The sequence below is a fragment of the Chinchilla lanigera genome, unplaced genomic scaffold (assembly GCF_000276665.1).
Source record: "Chinchilla lanigera isolate Chin_1 unplaced genomic scaffold, ChiLan1.0 scaffold00054, whole genome shotgun sequence".
Taxonomy (NCBI): Eukaryota; Metazoa; Chordata; class Mammalia; order Rodentia; family Chinchillidae; genus Chinchilla; species Chinchilla lanigera.
In genome coordinates this window covers 3,456,734-3,478,443 of record NW_004955455.1, presented here as the reverse complement: position 1 = coordinate 3,478,443, position 21,710 = coordinate 3,456,734, and the positions used below count along the sequence as shown (strand labels likewise).

The 21,710-nt window shown below is 50.0% G+C and overlaps 1 protein-coding gene and 1 long non-coding RNA gene across 7 annotated transcripts; both read right to left on the bottom strand.

Annotated features, from left to right (window-relative positions):
* Positions 1 to 649: 649 nt before the first annotated feature.
* On the bottom strand, positions 650 to 8,807 carry LOC102026716. 6 transcript variants are annotated; one of them, XR_262823.1, is made up of 4 exons: positions 6,855 to 8,807; positions 5,190 to 5,287; positions 4,095 to 5,031; positions 650 to 1,097 (listed from the first exon to the last, which is right to left on the bottom strand). It is a non-coding gene; the product is annotated as an uncharacterized LOC102026716 (long non-coding RNA). The 6 variants fall into 6 exon arrangements; XR_001236269.1 differs by lacking the exon at positions 5,190 to 5,287 and adding an exon at positions 5,481 to 5,600 and having other exon boundaries at positions 6,645 to 8,806; XR_262822.2 differs by lacking the exon at positions 5,190 to 5,287 and adding an exon at positions 5,481 to 5,600 and having other exon boundaries at positions 6,855 to 8,806.
* Positions 8,808 to 20,359: 11,552 nt separating this feature from the next.
* On the bottom strand, positions 20,360 to 21,691 carry LOC102026391 (testis-specific serine/threonine-protein kinase 2). The gene has a single exon (XM_005396176.1). It carries the CDS (start codon positions 21,548 to 21,550, stop codon positions 20,486 to 20,488), a length of 1,065 nt encoding a protein of 354 aa, XP_005396233.1. The 5' UTR covers positions 21,551 to 21,691; the 3' UTR covers positions 20,360 to 20,485.
* Positions 21,692 to 21,710: the final 19 nt, after the last annotated feature.

Here is a 21,710-nt window from a genome sequence, read left to right as displayed (position 1 = left end):
AGGGGACTTTGTCTCCACGGGGCCCAGGGCTGCGATCCGGAACAGTGATAGGGGCTAATTGCAGGAGGCAGCCAAGCGGGCCTGGAGCCAAGGGCCCTGATGAAAAGGAGAGGAAAGAACAGACACAGGAGGGAGGGGCTGGGGCGACAAGAGCCAGAACCCCACACTGGGGGTGCAGTTCCAGTCCTGGCTTTGTAGCTGCTTCAACTGGTGGCCTTGGACAAGGCCCTGACCCTCTCTGACCTCCCTCTGTCCATCTGCAAATGGGGAGAGCACAATCTCCTCCAGAGTGGAAGTTCATGCAAAGCGCTCACTTAGCACGGTCCTCAATGTGATTGTTCCTGGGCTGTGGTGCCATAGTGAGACACGGTCCCCATAGCTGGCTGCTGTGCCCCAGGAGCTTCCCTTTGGCTTGAGGACACCAGCTCAGTCCCTTCTTCACAAGGACAGACTGTTAGGCTCTGCAGTTTGCAGAGTGGGAGACTGAAGTTCCAAGAGAAGGCACCTGCCTGGTTTCCCATTCGGACACAGAGCTGGAATCTGAGCCTCTTAACAGGGTTTGGGGCAGACTCTCCACTCTCCCTGGCACTTGGATTTGTCAAAAGGAAGCCAGGGCTGCAGGGGTCCGAGGCCTGTGCCAGAACACCAATGATGCTGAAGATGATGGCTTTAATTCTAGAGTCACAGTGTTGAGATAAGCAGTTCAAAGAAACAGGGACACAGCCTAGGAGAGAATTGGAGTGGCAGGAAGCAGTCTCATCAGGGCCTGGGGGGCTGACAGGTATATTCATATTGGAGGCACCATATTTGGGGCAGGTCTCAAGTCTCACCACATCCCTAGGATGCTTTCCCGGGCCTCCCCCTCCCCAGGGACAAAGCCCTTTTCTGCCTTTGGTTCCTTGGCTGCTGAAGGGTAGCTGGTGTGTGACATCCCCATGCAGTCTCCAAATGCTGAGAAAGAGCCGCTGGCGGCCAAGGACCATAGGTTCCTCTGGATCCGGGTCCCTCCCCTAATGAATCCTGGTGATAGCAGAAGCTGCCGTACAAAAGGTTCCGCGTTGGTCTAACCCACTGGATTTGTTCGCATCCAGAACAGACTGCCCAAGTAGCAGATGAGGAAAAGAAAGGGAAATTGAGACCTATGGTCACAAAGTGATCCATTTTAGATTGCTCAGTGAGTAAGTGACAGAACCAGGCATAAAATCTTGGGTCCAAAGCCAGAGCCCCAAACTCCTTACTATGACTTATAAACTTGTCCAGACCCCTAAGCTGACAACCTTTTTCTTTCATTTGGGAGGGCTACTGAGGAGGAAGAGATTCTGGGTGGGACTGGACTGCCTCTTTTTCTCTCTTGGCCTCTGTCTCCTTCGCTATAAAATGGGGGGAAGAGCACTGCCCAGATGGCTTTTGTGATGCTCAGATTGAGATAGAAGAGAAACTCTCAAGTTTCCCTTTTTTTTTTCCACGCTGGCTGGAGGGGGATGTAGCTTGACTGGTAGTGGTCATGCCCCCTGCCCCTGGCCTTCCTTTGCATCCTCTCGCCCCATGAATGGGATGGGGCAACTTGCTTCAGGTTCCTCCCTAGTTATCAAACCTCCACTCTCCACTCTAACATGAGCATGGCCAGTCAGCATGGTACCCTTTCCCAATTCCTGCTACTTCAGAGCATATATTTGCCTTTTTGGAGAAGGAAGAGGGCACCCTGGAGCAGCTGAGGTGGGGAAAGGAGGGACTGAGGTCCTTTATTTCCATATCCACCATTCCTAGCAAACTTTCAGCCCTGCCCCTCAGTGAAACAAGCCTGCAGCTGCTGAGTAAGTAGCAGTCCCCAGCCACTTCTTGGGTGTTAGTCTAGGAGGGCTCCCTCCTGTGTACTGACCCCACCGTGCTACAGCACAGGCCTTGTTAAGTTTACTTAAGTTCACTTTGGTGTTCCTGTAAACCTGCTCATGATTTATATCTTTGGTAGTACGGGCTCCAAAAATCCTGTAAATCTATTTGGGATTTTTTTTTTTTAAACCTGAGTAGTGTGAACAAAATGCTTGCTTAAAAAAAAAGCAATAAACATTCAGAGCTGTTAACACTGAAGAGCTCCAGAGACCAGCAGCCAACAAAGACCAGTGGCAGAGGTCAGAACCTGGTAGAGCCAACCTACGCTGTCCAGCAGAAGCTGGCCCTTGATGGTAGCAGCCGGCCATGGCAGAGGTCAGCAGCTGGCTGTGTCAGCTGTCGGCATCCAGCGTTACCTGGTGCCATCTGGTGATGTCAGGAATGTTAGCAGTACTGCACTTTGTGGATTTATGATTTCTATTTGAATCTCACAGAAGAATCCCAGGATGATGGGCAGCAAGTCTACTGTGATAGCCTTCTGTACACAGATGGGGTGACAGTCCCTAGTGACGACCAGACATCTGCCTGCAGCCATGGGTTCTGTTCCCACCCGGAAATCCCTGGGGGCGAGGACCTTAGTCTGGGAGGCCTGGCCTCAGGCTGGCTGGAGAAGTGAGGTCAAGTCTTGTGCTGTCTTCACTATTATACCGAGTCTAACACAAGGAAGTCCAAGTTTATCATCTCTGTCATCATAGCACTTGGGACCCATGCTCTGGGCAGGTCATATTCCCACACAGAGATGTGGCTTCCTGCTCTGTGAAACAAGGATCTTAAAAAGCACGTCTCCAATAACAGGTGGGAAGATTCTGGAAGTCAGGAGTGCAGGAAAAGTGCCCAACCCAAGGCAGCCCTGGCCAGCACACAGTAGGTGATGGCTGTGACAGGCATTGATGATAAGCCTGCCTCTGACTCGGAAAACTGCTCTTCTGGCCTCTGATGCCTTGGCTGCCTCTATCCTCCAGGCCTGCCCATGTCACCTACTCTTTAACCCAATAGGGATCGTGTTGGCCCTTGACCACTGGGAAGGGAGAATTTCTGAAATGAATTGAAGAGCTGAAGGCATAAGGGTTGGAGGCCATGTTGGCTTTTGAATAGGATGAAAACCTCTGGAGAGGCCTGGGTAGTCCACATTGTCTGCCTTGGATAATGTTGGCAGGTCCTCCAGTGAGGGCCGGACTGGGGAGGGCTGCAGGCAGATCAGAGGCCAGGACAGGTTCAAACACTGTCATCAGGGCCAGAAAGACAGATTGAATTCTAACCTACCCTTCAAGAAAATGAGTCTAGGTGATTGTCAATTTCCTGGTCTTAGTCGGCTTATCTATTAAACAGGAACAGTTTTCCCTACCTCTTTCAGTCCTTGAAAGATTAATGATGACGCTATCTAAAGGGCCTCGCAGCCCTAGGTCCTGCTAGATACTTCATACAGGATAGTAGAAAGAGTGTTCTCCACTTTTAAGGGCTGTTAGGAGAGCAATTCTTCTCTCTCCAAAATGCCAGGTCCCAGGAGAGCCTCTGACACCGAGCCACTGCACTGAGACTCCATCCCAGTCCTTTCTTTAGGGGTGGAAATAGCCGGTGTACTGAAACAGACCAGAAGCCGGGACAGGGGGAGGGAGCTCCCAAGTGTCCCTAAGGGGTGTCCTGGACCTTTCCCATGGGTGGCAGGGGGAGGGGGTTGATGGGCTTTGCCCTCATCACATCCCTTCCCCTCTAGTTGCACTTTGGAGTTAAGGAGGGAGTGAGGAAGCCTGTGAGCCCCAGACACTTGGGCAGGGAACCCTGCACAACCAGGAGCCTCCACCAGATAGCCCAGGGGCGGGGTGGCCCAGGTCTCTGCCCCATTCTGCTTTGGCACTGTGGTGAGGGACACAGTTGCCTCGTCCAATCCTGGGAACGCATGGAAGAGGTGGTATGTGTGTCTCTGGACTCGTGGTTCCTACACCAGCCTGGCAGGGGACAAGATGTAGGGAGGCTTCACCTGTGTCTAGAAAACAGGGCACCCCTGACAGACCTCATGGTGCTCCTCCTGGGAGCACAGTGTAAAGCAGAGCAGCACCAGGCCCAAACATCAGCGATGCCATCCTTGCCCACCGTGATACTAGCCTTCCAGAAGCACAGATCTGGTTCCCAGCATGACAGGGGAGGGAGGGAGTGAGCTCCTCACCCCACTCCTCTGCACTGCTACCAATCAGCCAGGTACCCACCTCAGCTGACTCTATCAACTCAGTCTCTCTCTTCTGTGGATTCTCTTCCCTCACATCACACTCTTGCCCAGGACAGTGTGGTCTTTGGATCACGCAGGACATGCTGGAAGAGGCAGGTGTCAGCTTGGCACAGGCAGAGTTGCTGGGGCACGGAGTAGGTGGCCTTCATCCCAGATGTGCACACAGTGCTGGGACACTTGCTGTCTTCAAGGGAGGGGATTAGATGGGAAGGGGGACCTCCAGGGTGATTTTAGTCCTATGCACCTAGGCCCCAGAGATTCTGGGAAATCTACTGCCCTCTGTGCTTGGTTTTCTTCCTGAAAGTGGATATGATTGACCCATCCATTCTACAAGCATTTGAGGGTCTGTTCTAGGTGCTGAGGGTCACTGATGAGCTAGTGTTGACAGTACCATGGCTTGCTGGAGCCAAAAGGTCAGGGAGGCTCAGTGTCACAGCAATCGATGTGAGAACATCGTGGGGGCTTTGCAAAGGTCCAGGATCATAGAGCTGTGAGCACAGGGGCACAGACCTGAGGGAAGTTGGGTGAGGCTGGGTCTGAGGAACTACCCATGTGGAGCAGGATAAGGACGGGTAGTGGCCATGATGGCCTGAGGATCATTGCTTGAAAAGAGCATGAATAGACCATGGGGAGCAACTGGAGACCATGATCTGAAGCCTTTGAAGGGTCACTAAAGATGACCGAGCCAGGGTTGTCTAACAGGATGGAGCCAGCTGTGGAAAAGTGGGCTTCAGTCACCTGGGCCTGCTGCCCTGAGTGCTGTGCTTTCAGACAGTTCACTGAGGTATTTGTCCATCTGTAAATTACACAGCAGGTGTTCCTGCTGCAGTCTTCCTGCCCAGGATGACTCCTGGATGGTCTGTGGCCAGATGCTTCTAGGCTCTTTGCTGTCTTCCACCTAGAGGACCGTGGCAGGCCTGTTGGGAAGGAAGGAGAGGAGACTCAGAGGTCCATCAGCTCCTCCCCACCCAGCCAGGTCCATGCGCTGTGGGATCCCTCTATCACCAGTTTCTTCATGGGAAAGATAGGGGGCTTGTGTCAGGGTCTGTTCCGTGCCTGGACCTTGGACACTCACTGGTAGAGTTCATAGGAGCAGACTGCAGTGTTTGGGACCCCCAGAGGGCTCTGTTCATGCCAAGGCCCCTTGGCTGCACCTGAGAAGGTGGGCAGAATCTGCAGGGGCAAGACCACAGGTGTAATTATGGCACATGTGTGTCATGGGGGTATGAGTGGGACAGTTCCAGGAGGCCAGCAGGAGGATAGGTCAACAGGGAAGGCCAGGCCTAGAAGAGTGTCTCAGTTACTTTCCTCATAGTTTAGACACAATATTTGACACAACTTAAGGGAAGAGTTTATTTTGGCTCACAGTTTAGGGGTTTCAGTCCATGGGTGGCTGATGCCAAAGTAGGATGGCATGGCGCAGGAGCATGGCAGAGGAGTGCTGCTCACAGCATGGCATCCAGGAAGCAGAGAGTGTAAAATAAAGCTGGAGAGGGAGATAAACCCTGTCAGGTTTTGCGCCCAATGACCTACCTCTTAACAGCAAGTCAATTCCCCTATAATCCAATTATTTTCCAAAAGTCCTGCCTATGATTGCATGAGGCTTCAGGGGGACATCTAGGTATAAATCATAACAGAGGGCCCCAGAGGCCAGGCAGTAGGGACTTTCCTCTGGGGGTAAGATTCAGGCTGACTGTAGAAGTGAGAGGCAAGGGGAAGGGCAGAGGGCTATGTGGTGAGGGAAGTGGACCTATGTAGTCAGGAGTGCTGGAAGGGCAATTCTAGGGTCTGACTGGACCCCATTTCTCCCAGGGGTCTTGGCATTCAGATCTTCTCAAGGTGGAGATGCAGCTAGTGGGGGAAGAAGTGAGTTGAAATGAAATGCTCTTGTTTTGTGTGTGTTAAACCCTAGGCTCCCACAAGGTTGTCCAGAGTGAGGTGAAGAGAACGGGGCCACCATAGCAAGGTGAGGACTGCCTGGGACATTGCACGTGTGGTGGGAGAGGCAGCCAGTGATGTCAAATGGAGGCCACACCCACCACAGCACACCAGAGGCTCACAGGATGCTTTGTGAAGATGCCTGTCCTACTTGGTAGTCCAGCTTTTCAGCTCTAGCAGGGATGTCACCCCTTGAGACAGGCTGGGGCTGCAGGGGAATTGGGTGTAGGTTCAGCCACACAGGACTGTGGAACATCTGGGCCATCAGGGGAGCTCTCACTTCTGCTGGGTTGCAGAATGGGGTGATTCACAGAGTGAGGTGATTCAAGGCACTGTCGAGAACTGGCTCGATATTTAATGTCAGTTGGCCACTCCTGTCCTGCAGGCTGCACCTAGAGAAGCTGAAGTCAGACAGCTTGATGTTGATGTCCTTGCCAGGGAGGACGTTCTCACACTTGATGTCTCTGGGGACAATATCTAGGCTGTGGTGACATCTGACAGCCAGGAGAGCTGGTGGAAGCTCTTCTGAGCAACATTCTCTTGCAAGGGTTCAAGGTGGTGTCCCTACCTGGAGCTCTAGTCTGATACAGACCTTGCTGTTTGATGTCTCAAAGATCTCATCGGTCTTGATGATGGAGCTGAGATTTAGCATGGCCAGAATCACAATTACCCAGAGAAGGAATTTCTCCAGGAAGTCTTCAGGGGCTTGCTTGCAGTTGATGATCGTTATTGCCACACTGAACTTTAAGTGACTAGAATGTGCTGATCTGACTTTTGTGTATAAGCCCTCTCCCAAATTTACCTCCATGATGTAGCCTCAGTGCTTGAGGATGGCAGTATCATCTATGGTGCTAGGAGCGCCCAGTGCCTCTGAGGCTGCCTTCTGCATCTCTGCAGGATATGAAGCAGCAGTGACCTCAGGTACACTGTGGACAGAGTCCTCTGGGCTGGCCAGGCCTGCTGTCCTTGCTTCCTAAGAGGTTAAGACTCTAGGATGGAACATTGAGCATTGTTTCCTGGGTGGCTTCAGTGGGTGAAGTCACAAAGGAGGAATGCTCCAGGGAACAAGAATAGTATAGAAGGGACCACCCCAAAGGACACAGTGACCGTGGGTGGAGGGAGGGAAATAGGCTGCAGTGACCTCACAGGCAGGGAGTTTGTCCCTACTCTCTTTTCTCTCCCTTCAGCTCTTTCTGCTGTCTACACAGGGAGACTTCAGGGGCTCAGAGCAGGGCTGAGAAGGGTGTGGGTGGGTCAGGAGAGGCAAAGACTTCCGGTGCAGCCATCACTGTGGCTTGAGAAGCCAGGTCTCTGCCCTCTTGCTGCATGGCTTGGCTGGGCTTTTCATCTCCGTGTACTTCTCTCTCCCCATCCGAACATTTTCTAGCCTGCTTCTCTTACAGTGGCTCTGCAGAGGCACAAATGGCAGGAATTCTGCTCCTAGCTAGGAGTTCCTTCCAAGGGACCTTCCTAGCCCGTAGGCTGATTGCACTCCCAGGGCAGAGCGGGGTTGGGCCAGATCCCATGCTGAGCGCTGGCAGCTGCTCTGGGGAATGCTCCACAAGGACCACACAATCAGCCAGGGAAAAACTAAACAGGGACCTTTTTTTTTTCTTGGTGGCAGTTGGACCCCTTTGTGGCAACAAGCCCTTTGTGCAGCACCTGCTCTAGGCCACATCTTGGGGGAGCAGGAGTGCCTGAAGTGCTGGCTTCAACTTGGGTTTGACCTTGGCCATATTTGCTATACAGTGAACTGTCCTCTCACGCTTGAAGCCACCTTAACACTCTTAGTGTTACAAACTGGAATTCTGGGACCCTCAGGAGGACATTCAGGAATGAGCTGGGGGATAATGGAGGTAGGTCAGGCTGGGCTGGGTCCTCACTAGTTCTGACTTCATCTTCACCGCATTTCCCAGCCCTATCCACCCAACACTAGTTTGTGTGTATGGTGGTGGTCCTTCTCCTGGATGGCTTGTTTCTTACTCCTGCTAAAGACACCTCATCTGTTTCTCTCCTCCCTGTTCACGATGAAAGGTGCAAGATCCACACATGGAGCTCTCTTCCCAGAGAGCTTAGCCACATGTCTGCCCAGTGCTTTCTTCTGTGCAGATGTGGTCTGCCGTCCTTCCGCAGTGTGCAGGCAGGTCCCTCCTCCAGAGGAGGACCGCAGCTCCAGTCTCTAGGATCTGGGCTTCCACTTACTCCTTGTATAACTTTCCCCTAGGCTGTTTCCTCTTCTGTTGAAACATTCTCGGCTTTATGTGCTGGTGAAGTCATGTTGCTGTTTTCCTTGTGAAATGGACCCTCTTTTCCCATTGTGAGAGCCTCTGGCCTTCCAGTTTTCTACCCCTTTCTTCCACAGTGGTTTGGCCTTTTAAAACCTTAGTTGAGTGTGATGGTGCACGTCTGTACTCAGGATCTGAGGCTGGATGATCACGTGTTCATCGCCAGCCTGGGCCACACAGCGAGTTCAAGGCGGGCCAGAACTACACAGAGAGGTCCTGTTAATAAAACAACAACAACAACAACAATAACAAAAAGGAAAGAGGCAAAAAACACAAAACACTTCGGTGAGCACTGTTGGACACAGTGCCAGACCTGGGCCCGTAGGTGTGAAGACCCTTGGAGTCTCAGGGTCTTATTTCAAGCCCTGGGTTCTCTGTGGCCCCACTCTGCTCCTCCCACAAGCCTCGCCCCTTTTAGTAGCCTTTTTGGGGACCCTGGACTCTTTGGAACCTTTGTCACTCAGGTTCCGCCCCCCCCCACGGTTCAGCCAATGGCACGCCTCATTTTGTATCGTCCCGCCCCCTCCGTCGGACCCGCCCCTCAGCCCCAGTCCTGTGCTCCTGGACTTTATAGGCTCTGCCGGTTTTGGACCCTGAAGCTCAGACGTCATTGCCGGTTTAACTGACCGCGGCTGCGGGCGTCGCGGACCGCAGGCGAGGCGTGCGGGCTTGGACCTTTGTCCTGGCCCGCGGTCCTGCTCAGCAGCGGTCCATCCTCTCCCCCGACGCGCTGGAACCTCTCTGTTAGTCCGACCCAGCGGTCCTCAGCCCGTCTCGGTCAGGTCTCTGCCCTGGGCCACCGCACCGCAAACGGCCTCCCCTGGATCGATGAACGGAGGATAAACGTGACGGAGGCGGACGGCGGTGCCCGCGCTGTGCTCAGGGTCCCCAAGCCGCTGCGGCGGCGACGTCCACCCGGCGCGGGGCGCTTTCTGCTTCTGCACCCGCGACGCGACGCGGGGCTGACCCGGCTGACGAGAGCACCTGGACTGCAGCGCCTCCCAGGTCGCGCGCTTTGCCCTCCAGGGTGCAGCCTCTGGAGCGCGTCCACGGAGCCCTGCTGGCGCAGAGAGCCACCGGGCGGGAGGGGCGCGGCGCGCGGTGTTGACCGTCCAGCCACCGGGTCAGGCTGGAGGGCTTCGGACCCGGAGCAGCTCGCTGATCCATCTGCTTTTATAGGCGTTGCCTGACTGTGGGCTCATGCCAGCCTCGTGCCAACAGTGTCACTCACTGAGGGGCTGCCCTGCAGAGGTCCTTAGTTCAGAGCCCGGCCCCGGAAGGGTAGTAGGAGTCTGCCAAGCACCTTGTGCAGGCGGTAGAGACATCGCAGCGGTGCTGGACACTTAGGAGAGTCCCAACTATGTGATGCGATTAAATGCTTTGGGAGCACTCTTTGGAGGTTGTATGTGTCCGTCTGTGGCGGGGAATCAGAACTATGACAACCAGATGACTCTTTCTACCTATTTTAGCTGCCCCCGAATTGCACCAAGAATATGTACTAAAATCAGGATTTATTTATTTATCCATTAGACATGGAAGAGCCAGGGCCAAAGGCCCACTGTACTTTTAGGGTCTGGCAAAAGCGTTTTACAATTACCAGAAAAAAATAAACTTTTATGTAAAAATGTCTTAATATACATACATTAATATAATCACATTTATATCTATGCAGTGGAAAGTATAATTCTCATGTTATTGTAATGGAAGAAGGCTCCCATAAGGGCAGAAGAGCCCAGGGTCATCTGTGAGCAATATCAAGGCTGCATGTGGGAGCTCAGAGGTGTGCACCGCCCTGTGGTGCTCTAGCCAGGCTCCAAACCTGGACTCACCGCTGCTCTTGGCTCTGTGCCTGTGTCATTTGCTTGGAATATCTGCTTCATCCCTAATGTCTGCCTTGTGGCCAAAGCCCTGAGCCTCTACTGAACCCAGAAAGACGGTGATGGCTCCATGGGCTCCCTGAGTACAGCCCGGTGCTCACTGCTTCTGGTTGCTCTCTACACAGTGGGGGGACTGGTTGTGAAGTGGCCTTGGCAGAAACAGAAGCCAAGGAAAGGCTCACCTGTGGAGGAAGTGTCATATAAAGTCTTGTGGGTGAGAGCCCAGGGGTTTGTAAGGTTTCATGATTAAATTCTTTTAAAATTTACATACACCTATAGAGAGGTCAGCATTATCCTGCTCTAGTTCCTGGGCCCCAGTTTTGCAGATAAGGCCGCTAAGGCTCAGAGATAAAGTCTGTCTTCCTTGGGGTGCCTCTGGTTCCAGGTCCCACATCTCCTGCCTGTATCACAGAGCTCACTGATGTCCCTAACTCCTTTTCCCTTGGCAGTGTTTGCCCGTGCTGCCAGCTGTCCAGATGCAGTTTGGAAGGCATGAGTGAGTGTTCACAACCTGTCCATTGCTATGGGGTTTGAATGAAGAGAACACAGCATCCCTGTAGGAGAGCCCCATGTGGAATCAAAGGCTGGATCAGTCGGTACTGTCCTATGTTGAATGCTCCTGAGTGTGGGAACCTAGAGGCAGGAAGTAGAGGTGGCTATCCATACCAGGGAAGCAGGGGAGGAGCAGATCTATGCTAGGGTCTGTGTAGGGCATAGAATGGGGGTGTCTCAGCTAAAGGGAACAAAGTTATCCAGAATCTATCAGCATCCCCAGTGGGCTGTCTTGATTTGGTGAACAAAATCTGGGGGCCTCCATCAGGCTCCCTGACTTTGGTTGGACAGTAAGTGCATGTTTCCCTCTGGGTTAGGCGTTTGCCTTGTGTGCTTGTGTATGTAACTTTCCTGAGAGTGTCTGGCAGGGCTGTACTTGCCAGAGCAAGTCCTGGGTCATCTGGTTGTCCTAGTTCTGATTCCCCACAAGTCTTTCTGTCTAAGTCCTGACTTTGAACCATACTCTAGTTGGAGAGCACCAACTAGAAACTGCCTCTTGGGAGGTAGGCAGTGTTACCCCTGTCAGCATTGTATGGTGTAAGACTTAATTTTTTTTTTTTTAACCAAGGTTTCTTTTTTCTTTCTTTCTTTCTTTTTTTTTTTCAGGCACTTGGATTGAACCCAGGATCTTTCCACTGACCCTCCCCCTGAGCCCAGGTCTTTTTTATTTTTTTCATTTTGAGGTAGGATCTTGCTAAATCACGAAGTTTTCAGGCTCCTTGGAATTTAGAATCTTCCTGCCTCAGCCTTCCAGTGTGCTGGGATTATAGGCATGTACCACCATATCTGCTTTCTACAATGTTTCTTTTTGCCCTTGGTTTTGGTTGATGAAGATGTATTTTGTGTCAGGCACTGTTTCGAGCATGCGCTTGTGTATTGATTAACTCTCAGGTACCCTGGCACACTGTTATTTGCTCCATTTTACAGATATGGAAGCTGAAATACAAAGTGCTCATAAAGCCAAGTGGCTCAGATGAGATTGTTATCCTAGGAGTCTGGCTTTCCCCCTCATTCTGCACCTTTGGCGGGTCCCTATTTATTCGAACATCATAAACCAGGAATGGAGGGTATAAGTGGAGTTCTACACTCTCTTGAGGGCACACCTCCAATGACCTAAGGACCCCCAACTAGCCGCTGTCTCTTAAAGGTTCACAGCAGTTTCCATCCTAGGAGCCAAGCCTTTAAGCACATGGACCTGGAGACCTCCCATTCTTGACCTTCCTACCAATAAATCAACAGTGATGTGAGGAGGAACCTGGGTGTGTCCAGCTGCTTCCTTTCTCTCCTTGTAATGGAAGAAATTTCAGATATACAAAGAAGCCATAAGAATAGTACAATAAGCACTCATATCACCTTTATCTGGATCAGTTAACCAATAGTATTGTACCACAATTGGCTGTGTGTTTTTTTCTAAATGCTGTGAGAATTTTACTGGTAAATGCTGTCTTCTAAAAACACAAGCACAAGGGCTGGGGATTTAGCTCACCGGCAAAGCACCTGCCTGGTAAGCGCAAGGTCGTGAGTTTGGTTCCCAGTACCAGAGAAAAACCAAAAAACAAACAAACAAACAAACAAACAAAAAAAAAAACAAACAACACAAGCACAATACTATTTTCACATGCAAGAAATTTATTATATTATTATATGTATCCCTGAAATGTCTTATACCAGTTTTTTTTTCAAGGATTTTAAAAAGGTGAAAGATTTATGTGATCTGAAGACAAACCAGAGTATTTAATCAAGGATTTATTCCATGAGTACAGGCTGTATTTTGTTACCTTTCTGCTTTTTTTTATGTAAAAGTTTTCCCCAGCCCCCTTTATTTTTTTTTGTTATTGTTGGAGATCTTTCATGAATGACATAATTGAGGAGTAAGATTTTTTTTGGGGGGTGTACTGGGAATCAAACTCATGACCTCACACTTGCCAGGCAGGCTCTGTGCCACTGAGCTAAATCGCTGGCCCATGAATGACATAATTGAAAAAGTCCAGACCAGTTGTTTTGTAGAATTGTCTTCCGACAATTTGGACTTGTCCCTTTCCTTATGATTAGCTGCTTCTTCCTTTTTGAGACAGGATTTCACTGCAGTTCAGGCTGGCCTTGAACTCACTTTGTAGCCCAGGCTGGCCTCAAGCTCATAATGATCCTCCTGCCTCAGCTTCCTGAGTGTTTGGATTACAGGTGTGCCCCACCATGCCCAGCTTCTTTATGATTAGCTTCTAGTGAGACATTTTCTTTTGCTAAAATAATAGGAATACTGTGTAGGTCACATCAAGAGGCACAAGAAGTCAATTCTGTTACTGTGATACTGAGTTTGATCAGTTGGTTAAGGTAATATTGGCTAGATGTCACTCTTGTGAATTCTCGCTCCTTTGTCATGAAATGTGATTTGTGAATAAGTGTTGAATAAGTTAATCTGTAGAATGGTGTTCAAGGAGTCCTCCAACACCTTTTGACCCAGTTATTTTCCCATCTATAGATTATTCTTGTCTGAATTAATTGTAAAAGTGATGGCTTAAAAATGGCAGTTTTTGTAGCTGGTCACGGTGGCACATGACTATAATACCGGCACTCTGGGAGGCTGAAGCAGGAGGATTACAAGTTCATGCCCATCCTGGGCAATTTAGCAACTTGAGAGAGCCTGTCTCAGAAAAAAAAGAGGGGGTGCTGAGGATGTAGGTCAGTGTGAAGACCTTGGGTTCAATCCCCAGTACAAAAACGTGACAATTTTTGTAATTATCATACACATCACATTTAATAAATGGTCTTTTTTTTATGAAGAATTTTCTTGTTCCTCCTTATGGCTCAGGTTCACCTTGTGCTTTCTCTGCCTGTTCCGGCTGAGATCTAAACTGTCCCTCCAAAGTCTTGTGTGTGATTGGAAGGTGACTGGATCATGAGGTTCTATTTTCATCAGTGGGTTAATTCATTGACGAGTTTATAGCTGAATGTGCCACTAGGAGGTGGGGCTTGAGTGGGAAGTGTTATTCTCGTCCCCTTGCTCCTCTCTTTCTCTCTGCTTCCTGGTTACAGTGAGTTGAGCAGCTTTGTTTTGATATCTCCTTCTACCATTCCATTTCTGCCTTTGAGCCAACTCACCATGGACCGATTCCTCTGAAAATGCAAGTCAAAATAAACCTCTGTTCTTTTAAGTGACAGGTGTTGGGTATTTTGTCCCAGTGATGGGGAAGTGACCAAAACACCACTGCAGTCCTGAAAGCAGCCCTTTCTCCAAGGATGCCTGCTACCTTAGGGCAGTGGTGTCAAGACACCAACATCTGTGTGTTGGCGGAGCCCATTGTTACACCATTGTGGTGTCTATGGTGCTGTCATCGGATAAGATGGACATCTGAGTTTTTTTTTTAAATCATAAGTTCATAATGGTGCCTATGTCACTACCAATTTAAAAACTACTGTTGTGGTTTAGATCTAAATTGCCCCTGAAAACCTCATGTGTTTGAAAGGTGATTGGTTAGAGGCAGATCACTGGGGGCATGACCTGGAAGGGTATTTCTAGGTGCTTGGGTCTTCCCTTTTCCGTTTCCTGGCTCCCATAACATGAGTAGCTTTCCTCTATGGCAGACCATTTTTCCATGCTGTTGTTTGCTGGAGCCAGCTATGAACTGAAACCTTTAAAATCCATAAACTTAAGTAAAGATTTCCTCCTTTAAATTGTGAGTGTTCCATATTTTTTCCTAGTGATGAAGAAAGTGACTAAGATACCTACTAAGTCAATGTCAGAGGACTTTTTTTGCAATTTTATATGTTGGTAGACCAGAGGTCTCCATGTCCATGACTTGTTAAGAACCAGGCCAAACAGCAGGGAGTGAGTAGCCAGCATGTGAACAAAGCTTTATTCATATTTACTACTACTCCCCACTGATTACATTGCTACCTGAGCTCTGTTTGCTGTCAGATGAGTGGTGGCATTAGATTTTCATAAGAGTGGGAACCTTAATGTTAACTGAACATGTGAAGGATCTAGGTTGCATGCTCCTTATGAGAAGGTTATGCTTGATGATCTGAAGTGGATCTGAGGCAGTGATGCTAGCACTGGAGAGTGGCTGTAAATACAGATGCACATTAGCAGAGAGGGTTGAGTGCACAAAGATCATAATAAATCAGTTGCTTACAGGACTCATATCAAAAGTCTAATAGTGAGTGGCAAGTGATGATTAAGCTACATCTGGTGACAGGCTTTACGGTGGCAAGTGAGTTGATGGACTTCAATAGTACAGTTGCATCTGGTGGGGGTATTTATTTTCTACAAGTGGATATCCAGTTTTCCCAGCACCATTTATTAAAAAGGCTGTCTTTTCTGTAGCTTATTTTTGGCTTTTTTGTCAAAAATCAGATAGGTGTAGATGCCTGTGATTTTTTCTATGTCTTCTGTTCTACTCCATTGGCCTGTGTGTCTGTTTTTGTGCCAATACTGTGTTGTCTTTATTATTATTACTATTATGGCTTTGTACTATAACTTGAAATATATTATTGTGATGTCTCTGGCATTTCTCCTTTTGCTCAGAATTGCATTGGCTATTCTGAGTCTTTTCTGATTCTACATACATTTTAAGATTGTTTTTTCTCCTAGCTCTGTAAAGAATATTGTTATTTTAATAGGAATTACATAAGATTTATAGATCACTGTTGGTTATATGGCCATTTTAACAATAGTAGTTCTGATGACCCATGAACAGGGGAGGTTTTTCCATTTTTGTTTTTTGTTTTTTCTGGTACTGGAAATCGAACTCACGACCTTGCGCTTACCAGGCAGGCGCTGTGCCGCTGAGCTAAATCCCCAGCCTGTTTTTCCATTTTCTATTGTCTTCTTCAAGTACTTTCTTCAGTGTTTTGTAATTCTCACTGCAGAATCTTTCACCTCTTTGGTAAGTTGATTCCTTTGGCATTTGGATCTTTTGAAGCTATTGTTAATGGAGTTGCTTTTTTGCTTTCTTTTTCTGTGGACTTATTATGCAGGAATGTATTGTTTTTGTGTGTTGATTTTGTATCCTGTTCCACTCAAATCTTAAAGGTAACTAATTTTATTAGTCCTTAGCTTAGTTTTTTAGTTTTTTCCCCCAAATAATCATGTACAAATATATATTACACACACAACACACATTTTTCTCTTTCTTTGCCAATTTTTTTATTGCATAATAGAGCATTTTACTGCCTGGGATCTAGGTCAATAGTAGAGTGCTTGCTTAGTATGGGAAAACCCCAGGTTTGACCCTCAGCAATGCCAAAAGAAGAAGAGGGCCAGGGATATAGCTCAGTGGCACACACACCTGCCTGGCAAGCACAAGGTCCTGAGTTCGATTCCTGGTACCAAAAAAAAAAAAGAACAAGAAGGGGGCAGAGGAAGAAGAGGAGGAAGAGAAGGAGGAGGAAGAGGAGAAGGAGAAGGAGGAGGAGGAGGAGGACGAGAAGAAAAAAAAAAGAAGGAAAGATTTTACTGTGTATACTGTTTGCACTGATTTTCTTCTTTGTTCATTTCACAAAATATATTCAAAACCATTATGTATTAATTTGTAGGATCTTTCTCTTTTTTTCACAGTTACCTACTGTGCTATCTCCTTCAGGGACCTACTGTGCTTCAGTCTCCTCTATATGGGCCTCCTGGTTGCCCCCATTATTTTGCTACTGAAAACAACACCACAGTAAATAACCTTGTGCATATGAATCCCCCTCCAGACACTCCCCACAAATTTTGGAGCTATTGCTTCCCTGCAAGTTCCTAAATGTAGGGTTGCCGGGTCAAATCATAAATGCATTTGTAGTTTTGATAAATATGACTGGATTCTTTATTTTTCTACTTTTCCAGCTCTTGGCCCAAGATTTAGCTTTCCAGTCTCAAATAAATTTTGAATGGTTTACTTCTAAAATGAAACAATTTTGAGGCTGACAAATGCTAAACTGGTTGGGAGTACTGGGACAGCAGAGGTAAACGGATTGCCCCCATGCAGACTGTATGCTATGGTCACCCTCTTTAAGGTGTCACTTGTCCTTCTCCCTGCCAGTTTTTAGAATGCTATTTTTTTTCTGTTGTACTGTATTTGTCCTTGAGACCACATGTCTTTTAAAAATTCTCTACAGGGTCTATCTGAGTGGGGAGAACAACTGGGATACCATGCAGACGTGCTGGCATATGAGGGGCTTTCTCATGAGCTTCTTCACTGATCAGGAGCTGCACTTTATCTGGCCCAAGAATGGAACCAGCCTGAGCTGAGCACGTGGCCCCTGGCTACCCTAAGGGAAGGCATAGCTCACAGCCAGCATTTGGGAAGGCAGACCCCACCATCACCACTACCACAGTGGAAAGCCAGCTGTTTAGTGCATGCATTGAAATGGAGCTGGGGCATGTGAAGGAGACAAGGGTAGCAGGTCTGATGCCTTCATAGCAGGTCTGATGCCACTTCATCAGACACGTCCCTAGGAAACATGAAGAATACAGGTAGAGTTGTCCCCCAAATGAGGATCCAGAGGGCACCATAGGGTGGGCATGCTCTGTGTACAGGCCGAGTCTCTTCAGACAGGAGACAGGTAAGACTTGGGTCAGTTCCTCAGTGCAAAGGGCATCCCTCTGCTCTTCTCTCACTGGCCTCTGTGCTCTCAGGTCCTGGCTGCTTGATGCAGACCAGGGCATATACAGCTACAGGTTTGCCCCGAGTCCTGGGTAATTTGGGAGCCCAGGGACCTGCAGGTCTCTCCTGCCTTGGGGTAGCTGCAGCCTCCAGGAAGCCACTGGCATTGTGCTGGGGAAACTCAGCTGATCTTGCTTCCCAAAGCCAGCATGTATACCTTGCCTTGGCCCCCTGATGACCTTGCTTTTTGCTCTCAGAGGATGGAGGCGCCAGTGTTCCTGAATCCCATGGAAGGAGAGTGAGCTAGTTGCTAGCTTTGCTGTTAACTGGGATGGATACGGGATAATGGGCTTTGGTTGGGAGAGAACCGGGGGTGGAACCTTCACCAGGGTTCCCTGGGTTGAGGTGACTCTGGGCTTTCCACTTGCAGGTGTGAATGAGTTCCTGCTGACGACCTGAGGGGAGGTTGAGAATATACTGCTGAGAGTGGAAGGCCCCCACGTGCACAGGTTACCAGGGCCAGCCTTCAAGGGGGCTGAGCAATGGCACTTCTGAATGCCAGGAAGCTAAAGACAAACATAGTCTGTCACGGAGAGATCTGGGGCAGGACAGCCAAGACACCAAGGCAGGGAGTGGCCCTCTAGGGCCTAGAGGCTAGGAGCTGTTCCCAGATGAGATGTGATGGTCACAGAGTCAGACCAGGAGCTTCAGCTGCCCTGCAGGCCTGAGGGCCCTGGAACACGGTTTGTGTTCTCAGAAGGGCTGTGTGCTGGCAGAGCAGGGTCTATGGTTACAGAACACAGTGAAGGATGCCCCGGAGGATGCGCTGCACCCTGGCACTGGGGGAGTGGGTGGAGTGGAGTGCATGAGGCCTGGGGCAGGTCAGGGATATTCTTCATGAGCTGCATGAGATGTGGCCAGATGGGGGTGCATTATGTCGACCCTGAATTCTGGGCATGTTGGAAGGTGGGAGTTGACAGCCTGTAGAAATTGGGTGGTCCATGCTCACTTAAGCAACCATATACTAAAAACAGAATTATGTGGCCGAGGATGGCATAGATGAGTAGGTGGGTAGGTCTGTCCTTGTTAGCCATGGGGAAGCAAGAAGCCCTGTTCTGTAGGGAGCCTGTGGGGAAACTGAGTGTTCAGAGTAGTTTGAAAAAGGGAGAAGGGAAACTTTGGAGCATGCACGTTCCACTGGGGTGCTGGACCCCACATGTGCCATCTCTGGGGTATCATGAGATCACAGGAAGGAGGCAGAAGTTTCTGTTGTCACAGAGGCCAAGAGTGTGGATTATATCATCTGCTTTGGAAACCTAAAAGAATCAAGTGTAGAGTCAAGGAATGAATACACGGATCTGGCTGGGCATGGTGGCACACATCTGTAATCCCAGCACTCGGGAGGCTGAGGCAGGAGGATCACTGCAAGGTGGAGGCCAGCCTCCAACTACAAAGTGAGTTCAAGGACAGCCTTAACTACATAATGAAACCCTGTTTCAAAAAAACACAACAACAACAATAACAACAAAAGAATGACTCTGGGCCTAGATCTGCATCCTCCTAGCAGGCCTAGCCTGTTTGATCTTTCTGGCTGTAGGGCCCTGTAGGTGCTACTTACTAAACCGAAACCAGTATATTCCTGGTGGCGTCAACTGTTACCCATCATCTTCCAGCTCAGGTGGGTCTGAGTCATCTCCACTATCCTGCTCACTGCCATCCCATACTGCTCTTGGCGCTACCCATTGGGCTGTACTGAGGCACTAGCCTCAGCCCAACAGGGGCTGCATTATAAGAAGGAATATGGTCAGGTTCCACGCAGAGTTCAGGTGGCATGCATACCGTGTGGTGGCATTTGCCTGTGGGCCTAGCCTGGGCTGAGAATATGGGGGCCACCCTCACTAGGGTGGCAGCCAGCTGGAGCCATGAGCCTACTGTCTCCCCATAGCTAAGGGGCCTTTCTCTCTGGCCCAGCTGTGTCCAGGACCTGTGTTTAGGCCTCAGGTGGGGGTCGCAGAATGATCACTGCTTGGGGGCTCAGGGCACACACTGGACTCTGCTTAGGGTGCTGCTTTGAGCCCTGCATGAGCTTTTTTCCCCAGTCTTCCTGGATGAGTCCTCTCATCCCCTCTCTACATGCAGATGTCCTCTGGAGGCCATTCCAGGGCCTGACTCCATCTTGGGGACTTTGCCAACCTGTGCTCCCACGGTGCATTCTTACAAGCCCCTAAGGTGGCTGCTTCTGGGGGTTGGAGCTGGGGCCTGGACTGGGATGCTTAGGGGTCAAGAAGGTAAACCTCTGGGTGCTTTTGACTCAGAAGTTTGAAAAGGTGTGGCTTTAACCCAAGGAGAGACCCAGGAAGTAGGAGGCAGAGATCTGGGGTCAGGTGCTGACCAACCCAGGCACTTGGTCAGTGTGCAGGCAGTATGCTTTGGGGAGGGATGGTGACCAAACAGGAAGCACGAGAGATTGGATCAGGCCATCACCAAAGGCTGTTGCATGGTGTAGGGTTGAGAGTCCACGGGGAGGGGTGGGTGCCAGTGAGCGGTCTCAGCTGGGCTGTCCCTGGGGAATGGCAAGGGTGGAGGTGGAGCCGCCGAGATCACCAATCTCAAATGACCCTGGAAGTCGAATGAGAACATCGAGGTAGGATTTCTGTGAGGGAGCAGGATGGGGTCAGTGTGTGCTGCACCCCATGAGGCTAGGAAGAGGTGTGCAGCCGCCCAGCCCTGGAGGCCTGGAGACTCAGGGCAGGTCAGAAGTGAACAAGAGGGCCCGGCAGACGGACACTGCTAAAGGTCCTGTCCTTGCCACAAGCCTCACTGTGACTGCCTGTGTCTGAGCACTGGTCCGTGGACCCTGAAGCTGGAGGGCCCGCCTTCGCTGAGTGCTAGAGAAAAAGACCCCTCTTGGGGTTCTCCATGCTTATATGTACTTTGTGGCTTATTTGTTGGTCAGTAATGAAGATTGTCGCTATGAGGTAGAAAAGAGCTAAAAGAACATAGTCAACATAGTGGATTGACAGATTTTACTTGTTCCTGGCACCTGTGCCTTCTTCAGTTCCTACCTGCCTAGTTGGTTTACATGAGCGCAAACTACACTCCAAGTTCCTCCCTGTGCTGGGGCCTTCTCCACCACTAGATGATCACCTTCCCCATCTCGACTCCAGAGATGTGATGCTCTTTACCTCTGGAGGTCTCAGCAAGCCTATCCTCCATCCTGTCTTCATTCTTGGGCCGGTGGGGGCTTTCAGCCCGCAGCTTATGGTCAGCCCTGTACTCAGGCCTTGAACCTGGCTTGGTATCCAGTTTGTACTCGGCCCGGTACTTGCCTTCCCCATCCCTCTTGAGTGAGGCAGAAGACATGGCTTTGGGCTTGGGGGGCTGCAGCCACGAATGACTGAGGATCTCATCAATGTGCAGCCGCCGGTTGACGTCTGGCTGCAGGATGCGATAGATGAGGTCCTTGCACTCACTGGACAGGTTCTTGGAGCGGGGGAAGTCCACACGGTGCTCCTTCTGGGTGCGCAGCATCTTTTTGATGTTGGAGTCATCATAGGGCATGCAGCCGCAGACCATGATGTAGAGGATCACACCCAGACTCCAGATGTCATACACCTTGGGCTGGTAGGGGATGCCCTGCAGCACCTCAGGGGCTGCGTAGGCTGCTGACCCACAAAAGGTCTTGCTGAGGACAATGCGCCCACACCCATCCCGCAGGCAGCGCTTGGAGAATCCGAAGTCAGACAACTTGATGTTGAAGTCCTTGTCAAGGAGAAGATTCTCGCACTTAAGGTCTCTGTGGACGATGTCTAAGTCATGGCAGTACTTGACGGCTGAGGAGAGCTGGCGGAACATCTTGCGTGCCACATCCTCATGCAACGCCCCCCGACATTTTATGAACTCAAGGAGGTCGCCCTGGACACCGAGTTCCATGACAATGTAAATGCGTCCATCGGAGGTCTCAAAAATCTCATAGGTCTTGATGATGGAGCGGTGGTTGACAGTTGCTAAGATGTCCATCTCCCGAGGAAGGAACCTCTCCACAAAGTCAGTGGGTGTTTTCTTGCGGTCAATGATCTTGACCGCCACATTGAACTTGAGGCGCTCTGAGTAGGCAGACTTGACTTTTGCATAAGAACCCTTGCCCAGATTGATTCCCGCAACGTAACCCTTCTTTTTTAGGACTGCGGCATCGTCCATGGTGCCAGGGAGGCTGGCGCCGCCGCCCTCTACACCCCCTCCCCACGCCAGCCAGCAGGGGTTGTCATTTTTCCACTTTGGGGAGTCTTCTGGCCAGGCTGTTCCTGGGCTTAGGGCAGCGGAATGCCTAGCATTGTCCCCAGGTGACTTCAGCAAATGA